Source organism: Calonectris borealis, chromosome 14 (assembly GCF_964195595.1).
Source record: "Calonectris borealis chromosome 14, bCalBor7.hap1.2, whole genome shotgun sequence".
In the NCBI taxonomy this organism is placed as follows: Eukaryota; Metazoa; Chordata; class Aves; order Procellariiformes; family Procellariidae; genus Calonectris; species Calonectris borealis.
In genome coordinates this window covers 18782013-18809803 of record NC_134325.1, presented here as the reverse complement: position 1 = coordinate 18809803, position 27791 = coordinate 18782013, and the positions used below count along the sequence as shown (strand labels likewise).

Here is a 27791-nt window from a genome sequence, read left to right as displayed (position 1 = left end):
ATGAAGAAGTAAAGTTAGATTTCAGTTTGCTTTTTCTTAGTGAGATATGCAGACTTTATTCTTATGTTCTACATAGTAACGTTGGAGGGGAATCACAAGGTGAACGCAATGGATTGCTTCTTTAATCTTGTTCGTATCGGTCATTCATAGGGACTTCAGCCTGTCCTTGGTCTCTTTACATGTAGTAGTGTCTGATATAAATGTAACTGCTTTCCTGTGGCACAAAACTGATTGAGGATGACTGGTTCTTTCCTGGCTGCTCTGATCCAGCCATAGTCTCAGGGCAACAGGAGCTGGAGGAGGAACTGACCACAGTTCAAGGAATGGGCAGGCTGCAGCAGGCAAGAAGAAAAAGCAATCAGACCAGCAGGAAGCTTCAGGTGGGTTAAAAGAGATAAGGGTTTTTTTTTACCTGTATGTTAATAAAAATATGGAAAGTGCTATTATTTGTACGGTGCTTTACACTTAAAAACATTAAGAGCTTGAGAACTTACATTAGTTATGTAACTGAAGACTTTGGTAAATTTAATGATCGTGTATGTAGCCAGAAGATGAGAAATTCCGATGGCATCACACCTCTCCTATTCCTTGAGTAAGGAGTCTTAATTTTACACTGAAAAATAATGAACTTCCCTGTGGAGTAATTGACATGCTTGAAGCTATGTGCATGCCTAACATGTTAAAGCCATTTTTGATACAGTCTTTACATATCTCTCTGTTGGTGGAGCTTTACTGAATAATTAGTAAGTAGCGTCCGTTCATTCAGCTGTACTTTTAGGTAGTTGGTGCTGTAACTTGCACAAAAAAATGATAATCTTTTGTAAGAAGAATTAGGACGTCATTGTCACATTAACATACCATTGGAAGAATAATTTTATGTTTAACTCCGATACTTTACCCTGAGGTTCGGAGAACCCTATTAACTGTAGAAATCGGGACCAATTAAGGTATCCAAATGTAGTTATCCATTGGCCTTTCAGATGCCTGAGGGTGTCTTTAAAGGCCTGGCAGATACCATACAAAAACTGTGGGAGACTTGGCTTTTCTGGAAATAATAGCTGGAAGCTGGGCAGGTTACTCTAGTGTCCCCAGTGATCCCATATACTTACATTTAGGCACCTGAATCTCTTGCTGAGTTTTAGGACTTTTAATTGAAACTACACTTTTACTAACAGAATATGTATTTTACCCTTGCTTCCTTTCTTCTTTAAATTAAAGTTCATTTTCATGTTTTGTGCATAGGAAGAATACAACTTTGATAGAAAACAAGAATTGAATGTCACCTTGGATAGCACTGATTCAGCTGAAGGAGAAAATATGGGAGGTTGGTGGCCAGAGTACACTTCACCTGATGCAGGTGTGATAGCGACTAGACAGTTTATTAAAGCATGCACAGCATCTGTATTTTGTGTCTATTTTTGTTTTCAAATTCAACTAACAACCCATTTGTGGTGTATTCTAATCTTTGTTGAATTTTTTTGACTTGCATTTTCTTCCTTTTCATTTTAAAGCATGTGCGTGCTGGATGAACTGCCTAGTGTTGGTTCAGAATAAATATGACTAAATGCTGGAATTGGTTGAGCCTTGGTGCCCATGAAATATCCTGTGTGGCAAGATCATGTGTTTTTTAAGTTATGAGTCTTGTTCCTGTGACTGTATTTCCAATCTATATAACAGTTATGTTGCAAAACAGAATTGCATTCCATTGCTGTATGCTTTTAATTTAAAAATCAAATTCTTACTTTTTTAAAGCAAATGTTTTTATATTGGTGCTAAAGGCTGCAAATATATCTTATTGTTAAAAAGGAATAGACTCATTTGCAAATTTTGATACAGACCAGTGTACTTAGTTTATTAATAATTGCTTAAGATCTGATGCTGCAAGTAAACGATTAACCTTCGATTAAAGTAACATGAGCCACACTATTGATTGAGCCACAATATTGTTTAGAATATTTCTGCCAAGTTCTCTGAGTTCCTGAGCTATGCAACTTTATTTTGGTTTTTCAACAGTTAAGGGTACTTTTGCCATCCAGTTTTTGGAAGTGCAGGGCCTCAGGCATTTCCACTGGAAATGGTTGAGATCTGATTGTCCCCAATACTGGTGAGAATCGTCAATAAAAAGCTGAAACCATTTCTAGACTTCAGAAATTTTAGTAGACCTTTCTTGAAATAATTTTTCTTCTTTGACTTAAGTAGGTTTACGGAGTGTGGTTGAAGAGTTGGAATTGGAAAGAAATCAACTGCAGGAACAAATTCTTTTTCTAGAAGAGCGTTGTCAGGATTTGGAAGATAGATTGCAGCTTCAAGGTAGAATGGAGGCTCTTCAGGTGAGCTTTTGTAGTTGTGTAAAACCTGATGAGATAAGAGAATTATTTTATTCTCTGTTTATATTCTCACAATCACAGCCTACAGAAAGACAAAAACGACAATTTGCAGCTAGCAAAAATGTCTAAAGCCTACTTTATACTTCATAATTATGTTGGCAGAGAGTGTACACATACTTTATTATGCTCTGAAGTTGAAGCCTGTTGCTTTTGTTCAACAAAAGTAAAAGTAATCACACGAAGAAACTTGTTTGAAAGTAAGCTTTGTTATTTGTTTTAGAAACATAGTAAAAGGCAACATGATTTTCATTTTTTCATTATTCTTTGTGGGGGGCCTTTGTCAGAAGGTCCAGAATTAGGTTTTGTTACTACTGGCATAAGTCTCCCTCTTCTTACATCCCTCAAGTTTCTTTTATATAAATATGTGTGCATATGTATATAATTACTTTTATATATATACACACAAATATATTTATAGAAAAGAAATGGTGTAAATAAATAAAAAATAATAATTTAATATTTATTTTTATATTTATATAATCTAAACCCCAGATACTAATTTGATATATATTTATATTGTAAAATTATTCAATGAAGGCAGCAAAAGGAACACTGAAGTAAATATTTATCAGAAAAGTTATTTCTAATATTTCCTGATTGACAAGTTACTGCGTTTAATAATTTGTAAACCTTGTTTTCACTAAATGACACAACTGATCTCTTAAACTCTTTCAGGCTTGGTCCATTATTCATAGTTCTTTATCTGTTAAGTTGCACATATATAAGAAAAAATTAATGTTTTTAAGATGAAAGACAACCTTACAGTAATTATTACTTGAGAATTTTGTAACAAAGCCTTTCAATACAGGTAACGTTTGATGTAGATGAAGAAGGGCAGCTATTGAGGGCGGTACAGGTGTGTTCTGCCTCCTCCAAAATGCTAGCTTATTTTCATTAGAGGTGACAAGTTTGCCATGTTTGTCCTATTTGCTGTTGATTCTGGATATGTGTTCTGCTTTTGGTCTTTCGTTGCTGTTGTCAGATTTTTTTTGTGGTTTTGTTTTTGAATTGGTGCAGTGGATCTGGCTAGAGTAGGAGATTTGTACTATGTTTAAAAAAAAAAAAAAAAAGCTGTGTGAATGAAGCTTGCTTCCTTTTTCTTTTCTCCACAATCCCCCATATGCAGGTTTTTGCATTCCTTCAACCTGAAAAAAAAAAGGCAAAAAAAAATTTGCAAGTTCGGTACTGTCTTCAAACCAATGAGGAAAGTATTTTTTCAAAGCAGTAGCTTCCCCTGTTAAGATAAGTAAGCTGCCTTAACACAGTATAAGTGTGTGTGTTGTTTTGGGTACACAGCAATCATCCTTGAGTTCATGCTATCATAGCACTGCTGAAGGAGGTATTTCTGAAAGGTGGGTTGCATCTATTTGAACTAGTATCACAACTGAACTTGTGATATTAGTGTTGTATTTTGCACTGATACCTGCTAAAGTGCTAGAAAAATGGTCTCTATTACCATGTAGGATGTAAATCTCCCGAAGAGTCAGATTTTCATGACTCCAGTTATCTTATGCTATTCTGGGTGTTTGCATGTGATAATTCTCTTCATTACTATTTTGTTGCAGAATGAAAATGAACGTTTGCAAACTCAACTCACCCAATTACGCAACCAACAATTGCGAGATGCGGAAAAGCATCAAATTCTGATCTCTGGCTTGAATGAGCAGCTTAAAGGGTAAAATAAAGATTCTTTACAACTCCGTACAGGATTAGCTTTCTTTGCTTTAAGCTTAAACTTCTAATGAAAAGTATAATCTCTTAAAACACTTGGAAAAAAAAAAAGTTACTTGATTCCTGCTTCTGTTTGCATTAATTTTATTTTTGTAAAAAATTTATTTTTTTATTTTTATTTAATTTAAACAAAAAATTTTACAAAAATTTAAACAAAAATTTAGTTTTGTTTAAATGGAAAGTGTAAAAATTCTTTTAGGAACATAGTTTGGGGCTAATAAGTCTAGAAAGCTTAAAGCAAGCTTTGTTTTCAAAATATCTAAATATGTATTTTCTTCTTAGATTAAGTGACAGAAATAGCTTCCTTGAAACTTCACTTGGAGAAAAAGAACAAAAACTGTTGAGTACGACAGAAAAACTGGAACAAATTGAAACTTTGAGGAAACTGCTTCAAGAAAAGGATCTTCTGAACAAAGAGCTTGGAGAAAAGTTTGTGCATACTGAGCAAAAAGTAAGTTAAAGTTATTGTTAAATAGTATTTAATTTATTAGAACTGGTGAGCATTAGCCATAATTTTCTATTTGTGTCCCAGCAGCAATATTGCTGTTTTCTGTATCTGAAGGTTTTTGCTCTGCTCCTTTACAGTTTTGTTCACTTTATGTAATTGTTTCGCTTTAAGTTGGGTGTCAGGATTTCTTAGACCCAACACAGAGCTTTGCATGAAAGTATTTGTATTTTATTGGGGTGATAAGTTATCCTCGTTTATTAATTTCAAAGTATAGACTCCACTGTTATGTAAACTCAATATTATAACTCTAACATCACAATTTTAATATAATTCTATATATTTCTATCACATTGACTTTTATTTTTAATGCTAAGCTGAATGAAGCCTTAAAGAAATGCAGTATTTATGAAGTGGAGAACACTGAGCAGAAAACAGTCATCGGTGATCTAACAGAAAAAGTTGCTACACTGAAGGAAAAGGTAACTCATTAAAACAAAGTAAGAGAAGAAATGTTATGTTCTTTTGACATGGCCCATTTAAATGTCAGCAAAATAACATCATTAGCTGCTAAAAATTTCATATACTAAACTTTCTCTATGCTGAAACAATCTAAAGAATAACATGGTTATCTTGTGACTATACAGTTGAGTACAGATTGATTACCTTAGATACTCGTTCTACATGTGGAGTGTACTTCTCCCTCTAACATATGTTTGAAGTATTCTTGTAACATTATTTTCTTGATGTTTAGACTTTGAAACAAGATGGCGTCGTAGAGTCAATGCGGCTGGATCTGGACCAGACAAATGAAGAGCTTGACAAACTGAATACAAGCCATTTAGAGGAAAGATCTCAACTTATTCAAGATCTCCAGAAACGTGAAAGAGAAATTGATAATCTTAAAGAAACACTGGCAGAAAAAGACAGGGAGATGTCTGTCCTGTCTTTGAATGTGACAGAATATTCTGAACAGGTTATCATCCTGAAGCGTCAAGTGCAATGTAAAGAGGAAGAAATACGAGGGATGGAAGAGGCTTTATCAAAGGCTGAAAGGGAAACTCATTTACTGAAAGAAGTACAAACAGCTGATGTAAGAGATGCAAGTGTGAAGATATCTGTCCTTTCTGAGCAAAGTAATACAATGAGACTAGAGCTAGAAAGAGTTAGAGTTGAGAATGAAGCTAAAATCAAAGAAAATGAGGAATTAATAAGACAAAGCAGTGAGAACAGCATTACAATTAAGGATCTCCGTTCTGAAATCAAAGCCAACAATGTCGCATACCATAACAAACTTGCGGAGTGTGAGTCACAAATTACTTTGCTGAAAGAACAAATTAGTAAATCATCTGAAAAGCTACAAGAAACTGAGGATAAACAAAGAAAAGAAACTGAATATTTGAAATCTCAGCTTGAGGAAAACAATACTCTAAAGGAAAAATGGAACAATTTGCTTAAAGAGAAAGAGAGTAAAGCACAGACACTTGAAAAAGAGTTAAAATCAATTAAAGATTCATACAACAAACTGGTTTTGGAAAATGCTAAAAAAGATGAAGAGTTGGCTGAGTTATCTAGGAAGCTTATAGAACATACTGAACATCAGGAAACAATTAAAAAAGAATTGCAAGAGAAACAAGAGTTTATTATTTCATTAGAGCAGAAACTTGGGGTTTTGGAGCAGCAAAATGAAGAGACTAAACTTAAATTAACTGGAGATCTGAAAGCCAAAGAGACATGTTGCAAAGAACTTAATAACCAATTAAATGAAATACATAAACAAATGAACAAGATGGAAATAGAGACACAGGAGAAAGCTTCAGCTAATAAGCAATTGCAGGCAGATCTTGAAGGGAAAGAAGAAAAATTGGCAGAGCAAATAAAAGCAAATGAGTATCTGAAAAAAAGTATAGATATGGTGAAAAAAGAGAAGGAACAACTAATCAGTAAAAATGAGAATTTGTCCAAACTCCTGGATGTAAAAGAGTGTGAATTGTTAAAGAAAATCCAGGCTGTAGCAGAAATAGAGAATAAGTTATCTGTTAGCACTGCTGAGTATGAAAAAACTCTTTCAGTACTAAATTGTGATAAAAACACTCTGGCAAAAGAGATTGAACAACTTTCAATACTTGCCGAGCAAAAAGAAAAATCAGTTGCAGAACAGCTGCAGGAGAAAACAAAGGAATGTAATGTGCTAGCTGATCAGTTGTTTGAAAGGAAGGAACAGACACAACAGTTGCATGAACAAATGCAATCACTTCTCATTCAGCTGAAGGATACTAGAGACAAAGAAATAAAGAAAGAAGAAATGTTAAATAATAAGTTATCTGAATGCAGTAGCCTAGTCCAAGAGCTCAGCCATAGTAAGGAAAAGAATTTACTACTGCAGGAACAAATTCAAAGCGTAACTTTGGATTTTGAAGCTGCAAACAGGTCTCTAGAGGAGAAAATCCTTCAAAATGATTCATTACGTAAGGCAATGGAAGAGAGTAAGTTTTGTATTGGAGAGTTGCAGGATGAAATTAAAAATCTTAAAGATGAAAAAACAAAGTTATCTCAGTTGGTAGAGGAAAGAGACCTGACTGTAAAAAATCAGGATACAGAACTTGAGAAGTTTCATAGGCAAGTTTGTGAAAAAATGGAAGAAAGTACAGTGTTTATAAATAATCAGCTACAGCTATTAAGCAAAGAAGTGGATGTGCTTCAGCGTGAAAAGGAGGACTTTTCAAGCTTATTGAGCGAGAAGTCACGTGAATGTGAAGTTCTTCAGTCACAGTTGGTACAGCAACAGTCTGAAATTACTTCAGCAAGGCAACAAGCACATACAGCAGCTCTAGAAAATGAAAAATTGAAAGTAAACATTGAAACAGTTAATGTTATGGTAATGAAAAAGTCAGACGAAGTAGCTGCTTTAACTTCACACTTGTCCCAACAAAGTCATAATATTTTAGCTCTGAAGGACCAAATTGATGGCCTCTTGATTGAAAAAGAAAACTTAAAAATTGTCTTTGAAGAAAAAGAAACTCTCCTTTCTGAAAAGGAGGCTTTGATTCAGCAGATGAAAGATAATAAAATGGCAGGAGAAGGGCAATATATGCAAATAATTTCAGATCTGCAAAACCAAATACAAGCCCTAGGTTTTGAAACCAGCCAGCTTAGACACGCAATGCAGGAAAAAGAAAATGAATTTAAGAGGCAATCCCAAGAATTAAAGTTATTAAAAGATAAATCTGAAGAGTCTGATGTACTTAGGGTTCAACTGTCTGAGAATATGGAGGTTATTTCTGACCTTCAATATCAGCTTAGAAAAGTGACAGAAAAATCATCCCAGTTGAATGATTCAATAATACAGAAGGATGAATCTTTAAAACAAAAGCTAGATGAATACATCGGTTTAAAAGCACAGCTTTCTGAGGTACAGGAATCTTCCGTTTTGCAGCAGAAACAGTTGGAGCTTTTAGCCTCTGAAGCAAAACAATTAAAAGTACTTGTTTCAGAAAAAGAATTAACCATCAACAATATTTCATTATCAAGTGAGAATTTAAAGACACAACTTCAAGAGAAAGAGAATGAATGTGAGGTCTTAAAGAAACAGGTAATAGAGCTGGAGGAAGTGAAAGTGAATTTACAAAATGAAATACAACATCAGAAGAATGTAATAATTGAGATGGACCAGTCCTTATCAGAAAAGGAGTCATCTCTTATGGAAAATAAAAGTCTTCTCAAAACTCTGAAGGAGAAAGCAAGGAAAGATGAAGAGAAGACAAATTTAATTTCTCAGCTCAAAAGTCAGGTACATGAACTAACACAAGAACTACAGAAATCTAAAGAACTACTCCATGAGAGAGAAGATGCCTTTTTATCTCTTCAGGAGAAAATTGAAGCACAGTATGAACTAAGAACTGAGTTGAATGCAGCTCTTGGGAAAAAAGAAGAAGTTATTGCTGGACTGCTTAATTCCTTGAAGGAGAAAGATAGCAGTATACAGTTGGCAGATAGCAACATTAATGTTCTTTCTAGTGAGATTGAGGTTCTCAGAGGAAAATTAGAGAAAAGTGGTACAGCTGTGAAAAACCTTACTAAGGAGTTTCAGGAAAAGAACGAGAAGCTTGATATTAATCAGAAGAAAATTGATTCTTTGACAATTGAACTTGACTCTCTTAAAAATGAACATCAAAAAGCACTAGACCAAATAAGTACGTGGGAAGAAGAACTACAGCAAAAAGAATTGGCTGTGGAGTCTCTGCGTGTGAAGAGCGCTGAACAGGCAGATAACATAGCATATTTGAAGTTAGAGTTGAACAATGTAAATTCCAAATCATCTCAAGACTGCCATGACAATGCGCTTTTAATAGGTAGTCTGCAATGCCAGGTAGAGTCTTTAGAGAAAGAAAAAAATCGGTTACAAGAAGATGCTGATAAGCTGATGGCTGAAAATGCCCAACTTACTACATCTCAAAATCATTTGCAGAAGGAATTGGAAGAGCTCCGAGAAATCAATGAAAAACTAGAAACCAGTGAGAATTATTCAAGAATGCAGATAGATGCTGTCAAACTGCAGATGAAGACTGAAAAAGAGAAGTTACAGATGCAGGTTAGTGTGAAGGGTGAAGAACTTTCTAAATTAGAACTTAAATTTGAAACTCTTGAACAAAGTCTACTTGAGTCAGAAAACAAATGGGTGACAGAACTTGATAGGGCAACTTTACAAAACAATAATCTTACTGAGCAATTGAGCAGTTTAGAAAGTGAAATGAAATCAAAGGATAGCAAAATCCAGTCTTTGCAGCAAGAGCTGGATCTTATAAAAGAGAAATTAACTCAGAGCTTATCTCCATTGCTTAGTAGTAGGCTTTTATGTAAAGAAAAGATGGCACAGACTTCAGATTCTGAACTGCAGCTAACTGATAGTAAAATTCAGTTGGAAAAATTCTCCACTCTGATAACCACCATTTTGAGCAAAGAAACAGAAGGAGAACAATTGCAACTGGTGCTTTTAGAAAAACAGAAAGAAATAGACACCATGAAAGATGAATTAGAAAGTATGCAGTCACGTGAGAAGCAGAAGGAGTTGCTGCAGAATGAGATTGAAAAGATGAAGGGCAAATACAAATCTGAAATTGAATGTCTGTCAAAAGAAATGGTCACAGTCAAGGAAACAGTATGTAAGCAACAGTCTCTCTTGCAAGAAAGGGAAGAGTCTTTTGCAGAAATAAATAAGCAGGTTGAATTTCTTCAAGACAAGGTAAATAAATCAGAAGAAATAGTAAGAACCAGTGAAGAAAAACTGCACATTGAAGGTAAAAAAGTAGCAAGTCTTCTTGAAGAAATGGGAAAAAAAGATCAACTCGTCGAAAACTTAACGTCCCAGGTAAATCAGCAGAAGGACTTAATTTCTGGTCTAAGCCAGCAACTGAAAGAAAAGGACTGTTCTGTTACCCAGCTTGTGGAATCATTGTCTAATGAAATGCTGAAATTTTCTGAAGAGAAAAATACATTAAATACCAAACTGCAAGACCTTGAAGCTGTTCATAATAGTTCTGTAGGAGAACTAAAACGAGTATTGCAAGAACTTGAGGATTGTAAGAAAGAACTGGAACATAATCAGGTTTCGTTGAGCAGTAGAGAAGCTGTGTTTAAAGATCTAATGAATGAAAAAGAGGAGATGCAGTTTAATCTTGAGAAAATGGGCAAGGAGAAAGAGAATCTGAAAAAGAAACTTCAAGCAGCATTGATAATAAGGAGAGATCTAATGCAAAAAGTTGGAAAACTAGAAAAGAATGGACAGGAAGAAATAGAAAAAGAGCAAAGAAAAGCAGAGGAGTTGTTGAAGAAAGTTAATGAGTTAACAGATAAGCTGAAACTAGTTGAAGTACAAAATAAAGATTTTGAGTCTCATCTTGGAACTTTGAAGCAACAACTTTTAGAAAAAGATGCCAAAATAAGTGATTTGACTGAAATTTTGTCTTCAAAAGCCTCTTATTTAGAGGAACTTCAGGACAATATTGCAGAACTAAATGATGTCATTGCTAAAAAACAAAATATATGTGAGCAGAACCTAAAATCTTTAGAGGAAAAGGACTGCATGCTTGCTCATATGCAATTTATGCTTGATGAAAAAGCCAGTGCATATGAAGAGGAACGTTCTCAGCTGCTCTTAGCTCTTGAAAAGGTGAAGTCTGAAGTTACGAAGAAGGAAAAATTGTTGAAGAATTGCAGTTCAGAAGAGCCTGGTTTAAGTGCTGGGGACAGGAAGAAGTGTCTGGACCCCAACAGTGACATTAATGTCATGAATCAATTAAAAAAAGAAAAAGAAGCCTTACAGAGGGAGCTTTTGGTCATGAAAGAAGATATGAAAAAATTTCAGAAAGAAAGGGAAGAGCACACTAAACTTGCAGCAGATTTTGATGAACAAAAAAATCACCTTGAGCAACTCAAACAAGAACATAAAGCACTCTGGGAAGTTCTTCAAACAAAATGTAAAGAACTTGACTTCAATCAGTTAGAAGAGTACCCTCTAGGGAAAAAGCTGGCTTCACCTAAGGCAGTGCTGGGAGAAGAAGCAGCAGACCTAAGGAATTTGGAATCAGACAAACCAAGAAGCAAGGTTCAGGTTGCATCCTTAAAAGAGTCAGAAAACATGATCACTTCAGCGGCAAGTAAAGACACTGAATTAAAAGAACTAAGAAGTAATTATGCAAAACTTCAGGAGGAAACAGAAATGTTAAAGAAAGAGTTGAGAAAAATATCAGTTGAATTTGGTGATGGAAGAGAAGAAAGAGTCAACTTAAACTCTTTGAGACAGCAGGAGCAGTACCAGGAGCAATGTAAGGGCAGCTTGTTGGAGGACATAAAGCAGCTACAGAAAAAGCTGAAAGCATATGAAGCTGAAGCTGTAGACATTAAGACATCACTTGAACATGTGAATAATGAGAAAGAAGCACTTATTAAAAAAAGTGAAGAGGATTACAAGATGAGCCAGGAGAAACTGCAGAGGTTGAGAATTGAAGCTGAGAAGGAGGTTGCAGAAAAGAATGAGGAAATAGAAGCATTGCGTTGTTCACTTACGGATTTCAAAGATAAACTTGTTCTGGAAAAGGAATTATTAAACGAAGCTATAAAGGAGGGCCGAGAAGAAGCCCACCATTACAAAACAGCATTTGAAGAAATGAAGAGTGAAAAAGAGAAACTTCTCAGTTGTTTAGAAAAGTCAAATTTGGAACTAATTAATATGAAAAAGGAGGTAAAACATTTCAGTGAAGAAAACAAAAAACTTCTGACAGAGCTATGTACACTACATGAGAAGGCTGAGATGAGTAGAGCTGTGGTGTCATGCAAAGAGCTTAAGGAAGAAAATGCTACTGAAAAAGAATTGGGAGAGTTTTGTTCGGACAGTAATTCCCTTCAAGGAAAGTTACGAGGTAAAGGCACCTGTGTTCAACTATCAGAGACTGATTATTCCGGGAAAACTAAACTGAGAGAAGCAACAGAATGTCCAATCCAGAAACAAATGCAAATGATTGAAGAGACACTGGCAAAAACTGTGAATGTAAATGATTCTAAACCACAAGAGCAAAGAACTGTAGCAGAAGAGAAGTCTAGAGAGCGCCTTCAAAGAAAATTACAGGCGGCTTTAATATCACGTAAAGAAGCCCTGAGAGAAAATAAGTGTCTGAAAGACCAGATTGATAAGCTGATGTTGGAAAGAGAAGAACTGGTGAACAAGACAGGTATGCTTGAACACTTGTTAGAGTTTGGTAGAGAAAAACAAAGTACTGTTTCTCCGTTGTCTGAAGAGGAGAGCCTTGTTTCTGAAAATGCTAGACTGTTGACTGAAAACGAAAACCTCACCGCAGCATGTGAAAGTCTTAAGTCCACCATGGAGACTATAGTTCAGGAAAAAGAGGCCTTTTCTTTCCAGCTAAATACCTTAAAAGATTCTCAGACAGTTGAATTAACAGGATGGAAGGCTAAACATAGTGAATTAAAGCAGGAGTATGAATCACTTCTTCAGGCGTATGAGAATATCAGTAGTAAAATAGCAGATATGAGGCAAGTTATTGATCTCAGTAGAAAAGAGAAGCAAGAGGCTATTCAGAGGCTCAGGGAAGGAGAATCTGAGAAGGAGGCTCTTGAGAAGCATTTACAAAAACTCATTGATGAAAATGCGGTTATTAAGAATCAACTGAAACAACTTGGCGAATCCAAGAAAATGGAAGTTGATGAATTACAAAGTAAAGCAGAAAGGCAGATACGTGAGCAAGAAGCAAGGATGCAAGAACACCAGGATCGTCTTCATGAACTCACTGAACAGAATCATCAGCTAATGGAAGAAAACGAGCAGCTGAAACAAACTTCTGAAAACTTAAAGCAGGCTTTAGAGAAAATTCAGAATGAAAATGATATCCTTCATAATAACATCACTGTAACTAAAACAGCTTTGGGAGAGCTCCAAGTTCAAATGGAAGTGTACCAAAATGATATGCAATCGAAAATCAATGATGCATTATATGAGAATGAATCATTGTTAAAGGACATTGATGGGTTAAAGGATAAACTCTCTGAAAAAGAACAAGATGTGCTTGTCCTAGAACAAGAAAGAAAATTAATTTCAGAAAAAGCAAAAGAAACTGAAAAATCTTTGGACCATAAAAATCATTGTCTAACAAAGCTGGACATGGAATGTAAAAGTCTTGCACAAGAAATTGTTAGTCTAAATGAAAAAGTTAAGATTTTAGAGGATGATAAATGTCTGTTACAGGAAGAATTAGAAAATGTACAAGAAAGTTCTTACAAAGTAAAGAATGAGAGAGAATTTCTTGAGACAGAATTGCTTAATCATGTTAAAAAAGTTGATCATCTTACTGATAGCGTGAAATCAGCACAGGTCCAGAATAACTTGCTGTTACAGCAACTGGAAGAATTAAAGGCAGAAAAATGTAACATGATTAGAGAAAAAGATGAACAGCAGTTACATCTTGTAAAAGTGTTTGAGGAGAAGGTGAAAAGTGCTCAGAGAGATAATAATGGAAGTAAAAATAAAACGAAAGAATTGCAAGAACTCTTAAGGGAGAAACAGCAGGAGATCAACCATTTGCAAAAGGATTCTATAAAGTTCCAGGAGCTGATCCTGGATTTGGAAAGATCTGTGAAACTGTCACAGTCAAAAAGTGAAAAATTCGAAAAGGACTTAAGTAATATGTCAGAAAAGCTTGTGAAGTCAAATGAAGAAGTATGTTGTCTCAAGGGAAAGCTTTCATCACAGATGAACTTGTTGGATCAGTCAAAGAATGAAGTGGACAGGCTTACAGATGAGAATCTGAATTGGAGAAAAGAACTGAAGAAGAAAGAAGACGAACTACAAATTCAAAAGAGAGAATATCAGAGAGAATTGGAATTTAATCTTCAACAATTAAAATTGGTTCACAAAAGAGAATTTTTGGACCTAGAGGAAAGACACGGTGCCCTTGAGAGAGAAAAAGATAGGGCAATTAGTGAGATTCATGGTTTGCAAGAGGAAGTTAGCATTAAGGACTCTCAAAACAAGAAACTTCAAGCAGATTTGAATGCAGCTTTGGCACGATTAGCTGCTTTTACAAAGTGTATGTCCTCTCTTCAGGATGACCGGGACAGGGTAATCACTGAAATGAAAACCTGGGAAATGCAGTTCAAAGAGGCCATCCAAAATAAAGAGAAACAGATAGAAGACGGTAATAAAAGAATAATGTCTTTACAAGATGAATTGAAAGACAAAATTACTCAGATTCAAGAATTGAATACCAAATATTCTGTGGTAGAGGAGACAAAGGATGAACTGTATTTGAGGCAAAAATCTCTTGATATACAACGCTATGAAGAGCTCTGCAGAATAAAGGAGGAAAATACTTTTTTTTTTAACAGGCAGCAAGAATTGGAAAGGGTTCTTCAGTCCAAAGAAGCAGCTTTGCAAGCACTCCTTAAGGAAAATAATTCTCTTAATCATCTCATAGAGAATAGTAAAAGTGCAGGAAGAGAGATAAAAGCTCTGGAAAGTAATTTTACAAGACAGGAACAAGAATTGCAACAGCTGCTAGCTGAGAAGGAAAAAATTAATGCTGAATTGCAAAAGCAGATTACCATTTCTGAGCAAATGAAGATCATGCTGAATAATAAAGACAAAGAAATTTCCTTACTCATTTCTTCAAAAGGTGATGAAATTTCTGACTATCTGATTCAGGTACAGACTCAACATAGAAAACAAATCAAAGAGTATGAACTTCAGTTAAGGTCTTTGCAGATAGAGAGACAACAATCTGAGGAGTCCTGCCAGAGGATGGAAAATGAATTGAGAAATCTCCAGATGAAAGCAGACAAAGCAGGTCAAGATAAGGCTGCAATTGCCAGTGAAATAGATGCTTTTAAAAAATCAATGTCATCTCTTCAGAATGATCGGGATGATCTTTTTTCTAAATACAAAGAGCTGGAACATCTTCACCAAGATGTCTTAAATCAGCGGGACAGTCTTATAGTTGGCAATGCAAGTGAAAATAATGCTTTGAAACAAGAATTACGGATACTTCTCAATCAGATAGATGATCTTCATTCTGAAAATGCGATGCTAAGTGCACAGCTGATAAAGTATAGGGAAGATCTTAACCAAGTTTTATCTCTGAAAGACCATCAGCTGAAAGACTTACTTAAGCAGAAATTGGATTGTATTAAAAGCCTTGAACAAGAAAAATACGATCTTCAAAAACAAATGAAAGAAGTGCAACTTTCCAATGAACTGCAAAAGGATACTGCTGTATCTTTGGAACATGAAAATAAAAAATTGTTGTCTAAAGTAAATGATTTAGAATCTTTAATTGCATCATTAAACAAAGAGAAACTTGTTTCTGAATCTGGAGAGAAACTAGTAACTAGTGATAGTGTTCAGAAAAAAGAATGTGTATCAAATGGACAGTATGGAGAAAATCTTCAGAAGAAGATTCAAGAACTCCAGAAATCAAGAGGCAGAAATACTAAGGGTGCAGATGAGGAATACAGTAAGACTCTTCTGACACTTGAACATGGAGATGAACCTGATGCTTTTGCAGAGAAGATGATATTAGATGTTCAGTCTCAAAATAGTGAGCTGAGGTCCCAAAATGAGGCCTTTGGGAAAGCAATGACTGCTCTGCAAAATGACAGAGATAGGATAATAGAGGACTTTAAGGTACTTCAGAGCAAATACACATCTGAACTCAAGACTGAAAAAAAGAAAGGGGATGAACTCGAAGCTGAATTGCGTGGCTTTAAATTACATCTTATCAGTATGCTCAGAGAAAATTCTCTTCTGAATCGGGTTATTTTTGATGCTGCAGATAAGGTTACACTTGATCAGATTGCTGATGAAATTGAAAATCTCTGTAGGACGTTAGTTAGTCGTGAGATGGAGATTAGCAGGCTCTCATCTGAGTGTGGGAATTATGTTCACCAGATTGAAGCGTTTTCCAAGGCTATGGCCAGTCTTCAGGATGACCGAGACAAATTGCTGCAGGAACTCAGCAATCAGAAGGTAACTTCTGAAACAAAACAGGGCACAGCTTCATTTCCCATTGATTGCAACAGCATCAATGAGATAAATTCTTTTAAAAGTAATTTGGATATGCCTCAGAACAATAGGGAAAGATTGGTAAGTTTTAATCAGCGACATCGCTTTGTAATTTTTTTTTTAATGCAGAGAATGCTTAGAGACATTATGGATTCTGAAGTTTAACTTTGTAAATTATGTGAGTGCTAAGAAAACATTGTGTGACTAGAGAAGACGTGCTTACAGTTTTGGGAGTTTAGGTAATTATCCTGTTAAACAGGAGCAAATGGGGAAAAAACATTATTCTGTAATTAGAATTCTAGCACTAATAAAACTTCAACTATATAGTTTTCATTCCAGTTCACTAATCATGTTTATTAAACGTAGGCTAAAGAAGGAGCCAGCCTAGCAGCTGTTGAAATATCAAAACTGAAGACCAAGGTTGATGATTTGGAGAAGGCATTGCATCAGACAAAAGCCTTCCAAGCAGAAACTGAGAGAGAGATTGCATCATACCAGAATGAGCTTGCTGGATTAAGGTATAAATGTTAAAATTAACAAGTAGTACATGTGGTTCTGGTTCAGAATTCTTTAGTGACTTCACAACCTGACATCAAACTGACACAAACCCAAAATTATGTATAGTTTAGCAGGAAGTAGGATAAGAATATTTCTGTAATGTGCTAAATCAACTTCCACAGAGTCGTCTTTGTTCGTGGTTATCCTTCTAGCTTTATGTAATGGTCTCTTTGTTTATATAAAGTTTCAGGCAGTCTTAATTGAATGTTTTCTGTTCTGTTGGTGACTTGGATATATGGAACTACAGTTTAAGGATCTTATTTCAATGCTTGGTATTATATTCCCTTCTTAGAATAACGATTGATGTGGCTGAACATTTCCCCCCAAATCTCTTTTTTTAAAAGATGTCTGAGGTGTTGCGCATTTGGCTCAACTACATATTGAAAATCAACTTCATTTCACATTTGAGCGTTATTTTTGTAGATTCAAGAGTCCACTTCAGCACTGTTCACATCTTGCATCATCTGTGACAAATGAATAATGTGACACCTCAGGCCTAATTCGGTGAATGCCTCATGGGTCTGCTTCAAAGAAGGCAATAGCCATTTTTAAGTGGCACTCAATGGAGGCAGATCAAGATTTGGTCATTTTAGACTGCTGTTCTCGTTCAAGCTTTTAAACTTGTGCAGATGATTGAAGTGCGAAAGCATGTTATGATCAGTTCAGTGAAGATAATTTTGTTTGAATTTGAGGCCAGTAGGCATTGTCCTAGTGCCTTACAGCATTTTATTGTCCGTAGTGCAATTTCTAGGTCTCTAACAAGTCTTTGTAAGATAATATCCGTTTTATACTAAAAGCTCTTGGGGGAGGGGGCGTAGATCAAAAGGCCAGCCCCATATTTATGTTTGCAAATGTGAGCGAGTTAGCATGAAATATTCAAACCTCATTCTAACTTGTAGACTTAACCAGTGAACAGCATGAATAGTCTTTTTCCATTTTTTCCCCCCAGACTTTAAAAACATATATTAAATTGAATTCAAAAGGATTTAAATTACTTTTATGCCCTTTGTGATATTGCCTGTGTATGACAGCCGTTTCTGGAGATGTGGCGTGTTTGTTTATTTCAGTCTTCTGCGTCTAGGGTATTCCTTTTCAAACTTGTCTACTTGCAATAGGGTAGACTGGCTATCTTGAGCAGCACTCTGCACAACTAGAGTTGCTTTGCTGCGAAACCGTATCTTTTAGGTAGCTGAAGTATGTACTATATTAACAGACGTTAGTATCTGTACAGCAAATGAACTTCTCTCATCTCCAAGCCAATGAAGAAAACATCACTTTCCAGGCTTTGTTTTCTGATGATTTTTTTTTTTTAGCAGATGTCTTTAAACTGAAGTATGTATTGAGAATGTTCACTTAGTGCTCCGTATTTGCATATAACTATTCAAAAAATACCATTATTTATTTCAGAAATAACAGTGAGTACAGCTTTATCCTTTTCATTCACTAGTATGTAGTATATTATCGTTTAACGTCTAGTCTAACATTTTATGTTCAGAATGGAAAACAACCTCCTCCTCTCAGAGTCCCAGGCACTGCGAAATCAATATCAGATCACAGTTGCTGAGAAAGACCGACAGATTGCAGAACTACAGAAGCTGCAACACGACATGATTGTTAAGAAATCGGTCTCCACTGGCAGCAATTACCCAGTCAAGGTAAACAAATGAAATGTAGCAGGAAGCACGAATCTAATTCCATCAGTTTATTGTATTAAATTTGCAGCCTGCTTCCCAAATGAGAACTGTGCGGCATATGATAGTGAAGTATCAAAGGCTGATGAGTGCATTACCTGTAGTCAGTGTTGCCTGGGGTCAAATCAGCAAGTTACAACTATTTCAGGCAAATCAGTTGCAATTATTAAAACCACTTTTTAACAGAGTCTGATATATTGGTCAACTTCTTTTAAACAAAGAAAAAGAATGAGTTTCTCACGTTGACAAAATAACAGTGTTGTATTTTAATAGTTAAAAACATGGAAAGCACCTTCATAAAGAAATGAAATGGTTGTGAAGCAAAAGGTGAAGGTCATGAACCAATAACGGTTACTGATTCTTAGTCAACAAGGAGTAACAATTTGCTGTGGTTACATTGTAAGGTAATCGTATTTGCTTGTTGCCGAGTTGCTGATTTTAGTAGATTACTTTAATTACTTATAAGTTACTATCTCAGGTTAGCTAAATCCAGAATAACAAAAAACAAAAAAACAAACAACAAAAAACCCCCAAAACAAACCCAAGGTTCAAACATGGTGCAACAGCAGACTGGGTGCTGATAAATAAAGACACATACTGGAAAGGGAAAAAAGAACTAGTGCACTTTACAGGTTTCTTAGTTAATTCTTTCAAATCAAGAAGAGGATAGGGAACTTTCAGGCAACTCAAGGAGGGATTCTTCTCCTGTAGTAGCTGAGATGAACCATGTTATGTCCACAGGTGGGAATATAATTCTGGTTTCTTGTGCCAATTTCATCTCTGTCATGCGTCCTCTTACTGTTCAGACTGTTATAACACCAGTGTCGTTGCTTGTTCCTATAGCACACTTGTTCAGAAGAGAATAGGATGCTGTACTATTACCTGTAGGATGCCAACAATGTATTTATTGTCACTGAGTCCTTGTGTGCTGATTGACTTAATCACCTGCCTGACAGCCTGTACTACAGCTGTGTTCTACCTATTTCTTTTTCTCTCAATAGGTAATATCAAGTTGGATCTGTCTCCCCCAGTTCAGTGATTATTACACTAAGTATAGAAGCATCATAATTTTTTGAGACATGAACCTTCTTTTAAAATCCAGTTTTAGAATTGGCTCGCTGTTGCCAATATTGGGGGAACAGATAGACAAACAAGATGACTTGCATATATCTTATTTTTAGAAAACCAGTCTAAATCAAGTAAGTTATTTGAATATTGAAGAAATGGTATGATATAGAAAAACTTCTCAGAAGAAAATTCAGAAAAGATTGGGATTGTTTACATTAAGAAAGAAATAAATGAGAGGGGAAAAACCCCAGCCTAATAGTACTGTGGGATGTAAGTGAAATGAGAATCTACACTCTCACTTCTTGGAAACCCAGAATAAGGGACATTCAGTGACAAATACAAAACTAGTAAAAGGATGTGCTCTTCCAGGTAATGTGAACATTTTTTCAGATATATTATAGCTACAACGTGTTTTCAGGGACACAGTTTTTAAGAGGAAAAAAAGAACTTGGTAGTTTACATTGACAACAAGAGTTTTCATAATTTGTATACTCGATGCTAACAAATTTTAAAGCTCTAGTAAAGTTCATTCATCAGAGCCTAAATCAATCTCTAATTACTGCAGATTAGAATAGAACGAAATTGGGGGAGAAGGGAGAGATGTGCCCAATGGAAGTGTTCTTACCCTTCCCCTGAAGCAGCTGGAGTTGGCTTCTGCCAGGAACAAAATACTAGATTTAGAAAGGCAGTAGCTGACACCCAGTCTGGCAATTGCTGTCTACTTTTGTAGACTATCATTAAAGGTTCAAGGAAAGTGTTATTTTGGAATAATATTCTTATTTGCCTTTTCTGTGCCAAAGGAAGTAAACCGTATTCCTTTTAATTTCATTAAAAACAACATTTTAGTTTATCAAGTTTGTGTCTCATATGCTGTTCGTTTTCTGTGATTAAAATCACGAATAAACGCTATTGAACAGTAATGTCTGTTGGATTATGGAATATTTTATGTGGTAAAAGTCTTTATTTCATGATTTAATAGGAAAATAGATTCCATAAAGCATTAGAGAAATGCTTTATGGAACACTTCCCTCCGTTATTGGAGATTAACATCAAAATGTTGACCTGCCAGAGATAAAGGCGGCCAAAGTTGTGAATTGGTGATAAAGTTGGGTTGTTTTTTGTTTGTTTGGTTTTTTTTCAAAATGGACTTTCAGCTTTAAATTCGTATTTACAGAATAGCTGTTTTACAAGTCATGAATACCATGCATTATTCGTTTGAAAATAATTTTTGAAAGGTGTTTTATATTCACCTGGCTTTTAATATTTTTCCTTTTTTTTTTTTTTTGCATGCTTCACACTATTTGCAAATTAAAAATTAAGTTGGGTTGCCTTTTCATGGTAATTTTTTATTGTTTTTTTTTTAATTGAAGTATTTAGGTTGAAAACACTAAGTAGAAGATTTTTTGTTTTATATACAAAGTCTCTTGCAAATGTGCTAATAACTTGTGAGAAGGAAATGATCTTGTGAAAAGGGAATTATTGTTTAGTCCATATGTATGTTTAGTGTTGGAGTTGTGTATTATTTAGAAAACTCTTATACCATTTACCCTGAATATGCTAATACTTTTTAAGGTTTTAGAAACTGCCTCCCTCGCTGGAAGTGCAGACATGCCGGAGGAAACCAAACATGTCTTAGCTGAGAAGAATCAGCTTCAGAATGAACTGCAGCGCTGCCTTCAGGAGATACACCAGAAGGATCTGCATTTTCAGCAGATTAATTCAAAGGTAACTTAGAACAACAGCTGCGATCCCAAATAGCTCATGTGAATCTGAGCTAGAAATATTGCTGAATTGGCGGTGTCTTGTATAATTGAAAGTTGGAGTGCTTTGAAACTTAGATTCTTCAAAACAACCCTGTTGGCTCAGACTAGAAATTGCAAACTAAATGTCAGTATTATCTTTCTGTCAGGGTTTCCTGACTTGTTATTTGGCAGAGAGAGGTTTATTTGAATTTGCATTCTGAAGAGGTTGATAGGGCACTGCTGAACTTCTACTCAAAGTAAAACATTTTTCATTATAGACAGAAACAGATGTCTGTCTGAGCCAGAACAAGATTTTAGCGCGCTCATACCAAATTTTAAGTACCTCAAAAATGTTTCCTTACAATTTCTTGATGAACCCTTTTGTGGCTCTCAAGACGGTAAGCATGTGTCTGTCTGCATGCCTGTGTGTGTTTGTGTTCAGTTTTGTTTGCAAAAGTTTGTAAACGTTCTTGGAAATTCCCTTAATGCTTACCTCTCTGTGTGGCCTGGTGTTGGAAGCAAATTACGTTTATGTTACCTTTCATCTGTCATTGTGTCTGTTTTCACTCCGTCACCCAAATATTTTATAAACCTAGTAACACTTTTAACCAAACTTTGAAACAGGTGTAGAAATCTCAAGCTCCTACAAGTAAAGATGACTGTTTGGGTAGTGGGTGGAGACCCAAATTACGGTCTGTTTTTTGAAAAGATGAAAACTCAACTGCTGTCTGTTCCTGGACTGCCTGGTGAACATGTTTATATTATCAGGCTTATTTGGCTATATAAGCTGAAGTAGCAGCTATATATACTGTCTTTTGCCAGGTGGTGATATCATAGCAAACATGGGGAGGAAGGCATTGGGGTTTAAAACCCTGAGTTTCTGGTTTGGGCATATTGATGAAAGGGGAAATCAATCCTCAGGTTTCATTATTTCCACTGCTCATAAAACAACTAGTTAAATCTTACCAAACTGTAAGCTTGCCAAAAAGTTGATGCAATTTTGAAACTAGTACTCAGTTGTTTTCAACAGCAGGTCTCAAATCTGTAGTAATTTCCTGGAGAAGATAATTCCTAATTTTTATTTCTTTAAATGTTAATTTCTTTCAGGTTGTGCAGTCAGCAGAAGAGAATGCCGTCTTGTCTGCCCAGTTGAAGACTCTTTCGCAGACTCTAAGGGATAACCAGCTTCGTTACACTGACTTGCAAAATCGTTATTTAAGACTGGAGAGGGAATATCAGACCATGCAAGTGACATCTTTCCAAAGCACTGTTCAGGTAAACAAATACATGGAAATGTTTTTAGGTTTTTTTCTTCTGTGCTTACACTTTTCTGGTTTTGCTGCTAAAAATGAAGTACTTCTTGTTGTACCGATTCAGTACTTTTGCTAGCCCATGATGCGCTGAAGATAACTGTCTTCATTGTTGTAAGACTGTTTTTATTTGACTTTTCATTCAAGGAAGCTGTTTACATGCTTTTTTTGGTTTGAAGTATTATCTTGAATTGGTCTACTGCTGGCAGAGATAATTGGATGATCACTAATCATTGGATCAGCAAAGTTTAGTGGTAATTTCACAGCAGTCATGAATCGTTTTGCAAGGTGTTTGAGTAATATTTTCAGAAGTGAGATCTATATCACCAGTTCAGCATTTCAGTACCCTTTGCCAACCCCTCATATACATCTGTAAGCTTATTCCTTTGTGATCTTTTCATTTTTCGAAAGTTTTCCTGTACTGCCTTGGTCATTCAGTAATGATCAGTTAATATAAGACCCTAAAATATCATATGGATACTTATATAAAACAACCCTTACTTTTCCATAAAGGGAAATAAACACAAACAAGGAGAACTGTAAACTACAAAATAAATGAATCCCCTGCTTCTTATCTCACAGAGGATTTGGATTCTAACTCTTTCACATATTGATTGCAAAGCATGGGGCTGCTTAACCACAGTTCCCAGTGCTTCTGCGCTGCCTAGAGCTCACTAGCTCTGAACTTAAACATTGCTAATGGGTATGCTTTAAGCTTTATGTTAAGCATAGATTATCTGAGAGAGGATAAAAAGGAAACTTCAGACTCTCGACATCACCTCTTCTTCACTTACGTATAGCCATTGCTCCCAAACGGTTAATCAGTGCCACCCTGATTGGTGATCCCAAGTTGCTCATGACTTGTCTTAGTCCTACTGCATGTCCAGGAGTTTCTGCTCTGCCATGCATGTTATGCTACAGCAGTGACCTAGGCAGCTATAGCTGCAGTAATTAGTCCTGATAGTCAGAGGGTGTTATGAGGACTGGAAATACAATGTGGAAATTGTGTGCCTGGAACGAAGTCCACAAATGTGAGAAAAAAGAATGCAATCCTGTGCAAAATATTTCCGCTACCTCTGTGTGAACTGGCATATCTATATGGTGCGATACCACACCTGTATTTTGTCTCAGATTCTGTTAGTGGAATAGCTGCGTTACTTATGAAACTCTGGTCAGTGCTATATCCTATGTGTATGTGTAGATGCATTTCTTCCACTTACTGTTCAGAGATTGCCGTGTTACGCAGTGTACGTGTATCCTTCAAGTCCTGCAGCACACACGGGCAGTATTCTTCACCAATTTTCTGTTAGAAAACAGATTTGGAAAATTGCAGCTCCGGAAATTAAAAGATTAAATGGCACAAAGAGTGGTTTGTTCACTGCTTGGTGGCACTTACGGCTTCTGTAATTGAAATAAAGATTTTTAGCAACTAGAAAAACTGGCTTTTTTTCCCCTTTAATATTTTCTAGGATGAAACTAGAGCCGAAGTTCCCCCTGGAGCACCACAGGAAAGATCTGCGGTTATTGTTGAACTAGACAATATGGAGCTAAATGAACTCCGAAAAAGGTCAGGACTGAGAGCATGTATTAGCAATATTGTTTCCCTGGCAGCTGTGTTGTAAGTGTGAAAGTAATGCTTTTCTATCCCTCTAAGGCATTTTGGGGAAAAAGAGAAAGAAGTGGATTTACAGTGGATTAAATGAATCGTAGTCATATTCTTGAATTGTTATTATCTGGTAGTATTTGTGGTTTGTTTTTGTAAAGATACATACTTACTGGTGACTTTAGTTCAATATCTAATCTAAAGCATCTCATTATAATTAAGTCTTCATCACAAAAAAGAACATTCCTTAATAAGAACAAGAAATTAACTCTTTAAGTGTGTAAAATATTGATTTCGGATTTCCTTTTGTCATAGGCTTGCAGAGACTGAGCAACAATATGACTCAGTACAGCAGGCTCTCTCACAGCTGACAGAAACGCTGTCAGAAGAGAAGAGGAGGAGAGAAGCAGCAGAAGAGGCTCTTGGACTCTCTGAGGAGCGAAGCAACAGGTAAAATACTCCTGTCTGTAAAACAGACAGTTTTTTCTTTGGAAATAAGTGTCTCTAAAACATATTTCTTTTTCTTTTCTTATACTTTTGAAGTATGTGACAGTTAGATTGCTGCATTAAACCCTTATGTGGGTATCAAATAACTTGCATGTTCAGAGAGACAAAGCTATCTTTCGCTTCTGCTTCCCCTCGGACAAATGCATGGTGAGGTTTTCATTTACACTATGCGTGGAGTAAATGCAGAGTGTAATACAGAACTTGAAAACGGCATGTCAGATTTTTTGTTTGCCTTTTATTTTTAGTGAGATTAGTGATAGGTTTTCCTATGGGTGTTAGATTTCTGAGCAAATAATAGAACAAACAAATAATGGAACCTGTTTGTGAGTCCACAGCAATGAAAATGCATGTGTAACTGTGTTAAAAACCTAGGTCTAACTCTGTGGATCAAGAAAATGTTATGGGCTTTGGGATTTTTTTTTCTTTATTTAACTTCTTGCTTCAGATGCTGGACTCAGTAGTGAGTGGTATTTCTTTTTTTCCAAGTTAGAAAAAAAATCTCACATATAACAGCTTTTGAACAGCCACTGTTTAGATTTAAAATATCATTATCCATCTGCCTACATAAAGTGTCCATCACTACCATCATCTGAAAATCACTCTTCAGTCAGCTAGGGATGATGGGGGTTATTCTGAGTAAATAAAACACCTTGAGAGTAGATTGCAAATTGAGACTGGAAAGGACCTGGTAACATAAACTAAGCCTTACTGCTTTTTGTGGGGACCTTCCCGCAATAATGTAAGTGTACAAAATAATGTTTCATATGTGAATTCGGTACTTTAAAAGAGCAGATTATTCAGTGCTCCATTGTCTGCCTTTAATTTTTCTCTAGATTTGAAGTAAGCAGTTACAGGGCTGTACCTAGCGAATACACTGTTCAGATGGAAACTGAGGAGGAAAGAGAAGCCTTAATCATCAATCCTAGCGAACATGTTGTTGTGCGAAAGGTAAGTAAATGAAAGCTTTTAAAACCCCTGAATTTAACGCTACTTAAAAGTGGCGTGCATATTGTATACTGCTAGTTGCAGACTGGATTGAAGACAGCACAGCTCATTATCTCCTTCATGCTACCCCTTCCTTTTTCCTGTCTTCCCTCTGCTATACCTTTCTTTCAACTGTCATTCATTCTTGGAGTGCGGATTTCCCTTCTGAGTGACTGGGAGTCACTGGGTTGTCCTCTTTATACGTGAACACTGGCATGAAGCAGCTACTTGTCTAAGCTGCCTTGTCTCTGAAAAGCTGACTGAAGTACTCTCTTGTTGTGTTAGTATCGTGGGGATGGGTGGGCCGTAGAGGCAGCCATTCAAAGTAGCAAATGACTATTGAAAGTACATTTTACTGAAAAAGATGTCCTTAATTTCCTTCTGTTTGGGTTGTGGATGGTGAGTCAAATACAGACAGCTGTGTAAACCATGCCATAGAACACATTACATATGTCCAAATTAAAATGTGAGTAATCATATTTATATTACGCATGTGGCCATTAAATAAAATGTGTATGCATATAATTGTGCATTTTCATCTCTAGTATGTATGTGTAATTGCATAATACACAAATACCTTGTATCCGTTCCTCTCCCCTTTTATGAATGCTGTTTTCTTTGGCCTTTGAATCACTTATGCTTACAGCCTGTGCTGTGACAGCCATTGCTGCATCAGAGGCAAAAGGTTTACAGTGCCTCAGAAATTTAAGTTGCAGTGGAACTTCTTCTCATTTGCGTTCACGATTACTTATTTGACGTTTTTTGTTTCCTAACCAGATGAAAGGAGGAGCCCTTTCCTTCCGAAGATGGCTTCGAGGGCGAAGTCTTTACTGTTCTAAGCTGCTGACCTCTAGAGCAAAATCCCGCTATTTATTCCTCACGTACCTAGTTACACTACATCTTGTTGTTTTACTGTGCCTCACTGGTGTTCTCTGAATACACTGCATTTTCTGGGTAAACTATTCCCCTGTAGGTAATGGTGTGCCAATTCAAGATAATAGACTTTTCACATGCTGCTGTTAAGCTATGCACTGGACACAGTTGTATATATTCTTGTTACACTACATGAATCTTAAGCTTCTTAAAAGAAATTTGTGTATATCACAGTTGCTCCAAAGTTGACTTGAATTGCTCTTTAACAGTGGAATATTATATTTGCTAAGGAGAAAATATTCCCTTCTGTCCTATAAAGAAACTGCTGCATACAAGTTATTTAATATTGTTTGTGAGTACATAATGATTGATTACTACTGAATGGGTTGTAAATGATATCTTTTCTATATAAATTTTATTTTAAGAGTTAAAATATAAATTTTAAAGGAATATTCAGCTATTACTGTTTATTGGCTTCTTGATTATAACAAGAAGTTTTATAGGGTGCAATAAAGGAAGAACTACTGTTTGTTTTTTTTTTTTTGTTTGGGTTTTTTTGGCTGAAAATAAAAGAATTAAGAAGGTTTTTCTTTGGCCACATGGTCTGTAATGGCTCTGACAAGGTGCACAGATATGTATGTGGTAATGAGGTAAGCCGATGATTAAAGATTCAGTAAAGATTTAGAATTGAGATGACATGAAGAAATGTCTTCAACTTCTTTTACTCCTTTACTGTTGTTTAAAGGTGCAATTTCTGTAACTTTTCTTATGTGTGGTTTTTTTTTTTAATTCACTGGCACTTCTTGTCTTGGTGGGTCTAGTTACTGCCTGTCTTAGGGGTAAAATGTTACTCAGCTGCTCAACACATGAAATTCAAGCTTATAAAGACACAACCTTACATATTTTACATGTTTGGGCTTCAAGATACAAATGAATAAAGGGTACATTTCCAACTAAGAGCCTATAAGAAGGACGATTTGTGTTCAGTTTCTGTAGACGTGTAATAGTGTTACGCGTTGCATGTTAATACATCCATGTTTTGTTACAATGTTCTCTGAAACTGCACAACTATTTCTCTGATTCCAAAAATATCTTATTTGTGAAGACTGGCCACTGGAAGCTGCAAGGTTGTTTTTACACCCTGTATTGTTGTTTGTTGGTGTTTGTTCTCTCTGCGTTTCTGCTCACATCTGTATAAAATGGAGACACAATCAAAACAAGCTGAGCCTAAAGGAGTAGACATAAAGTCACAAAAAAGGAGTAGCCGTTAGATTTCCTGTTTGCTTGACTAAAAACCTAAAAATCTCGTGGGAAAAGAAAAAC

General features: G+C 35.8%; 1 protein-coding gene across 14 annotated transcripts in view; it reads left to right on the top strand.

The window, feature by feature from the left end:
- LOC142088233 (uncharacterized) overlaps positions 1-27425 on the top strand; it is a 46494-nt gene extending 19069 nt beyond the window's left edge. For 4 of the 14 annotated variants that reach the window (XM_075163367.1, XM_075163380.1, XM_075163368.1 and 1 more), the window contains 16 exons: positions 271-380; positions 1243-1357; positions 2197-2330; positions 3196-3243; positions 3953-4062; positions 4401-4569; positions 4941-5045; positions 5318-16213; positions 16499-16650; positions 18186-18345; positions 21022-21174; positions 22299-22466; positions 23971-24068; positions 24420-24554; positions 25445-25559; positions 26373-27425. In XM_075163367.1, the coding sequence (XP_075019468.1) occupies positions 271-380; positions 1243-1357; positions 2197-2330; positions 3196-3243; positions 3953-4062; positions 4401-4569; positions 4941-5045; positions 5318-16213; positions 16499-16650; positions 18186-18345; positions 21022-21174; positions 22299-22466; positions 23971-24068; positions 24420-24554; positions 25445-25559; positions 26373-26531 (12827 nt within the window). In that variant the 3' untranslated portion in view covers positions 26532-27425. The remainder of the gene's footprint in view (positions 1-270; positions 381-1242; positions 1358-2196; positions 2331-3195; positions 3244-3952; positions 4063-4400; positions 4570-4940; positions 5046-5317; positions 16214-16498; positions 16651-18185; positions 18346-21021; positions 21175-22298; positions 22467-23970; positions 24069-24419; positions 24555-25444; positions 25560-26372) is intronic. The other 10 variants (XM_075163376.1, XM_075163379.1, XM_075163374.1 and 7 more) reach the window with 8 other exon arrangements.
- Positions 27426-27791: the final 366 nt, after the last annotated feature.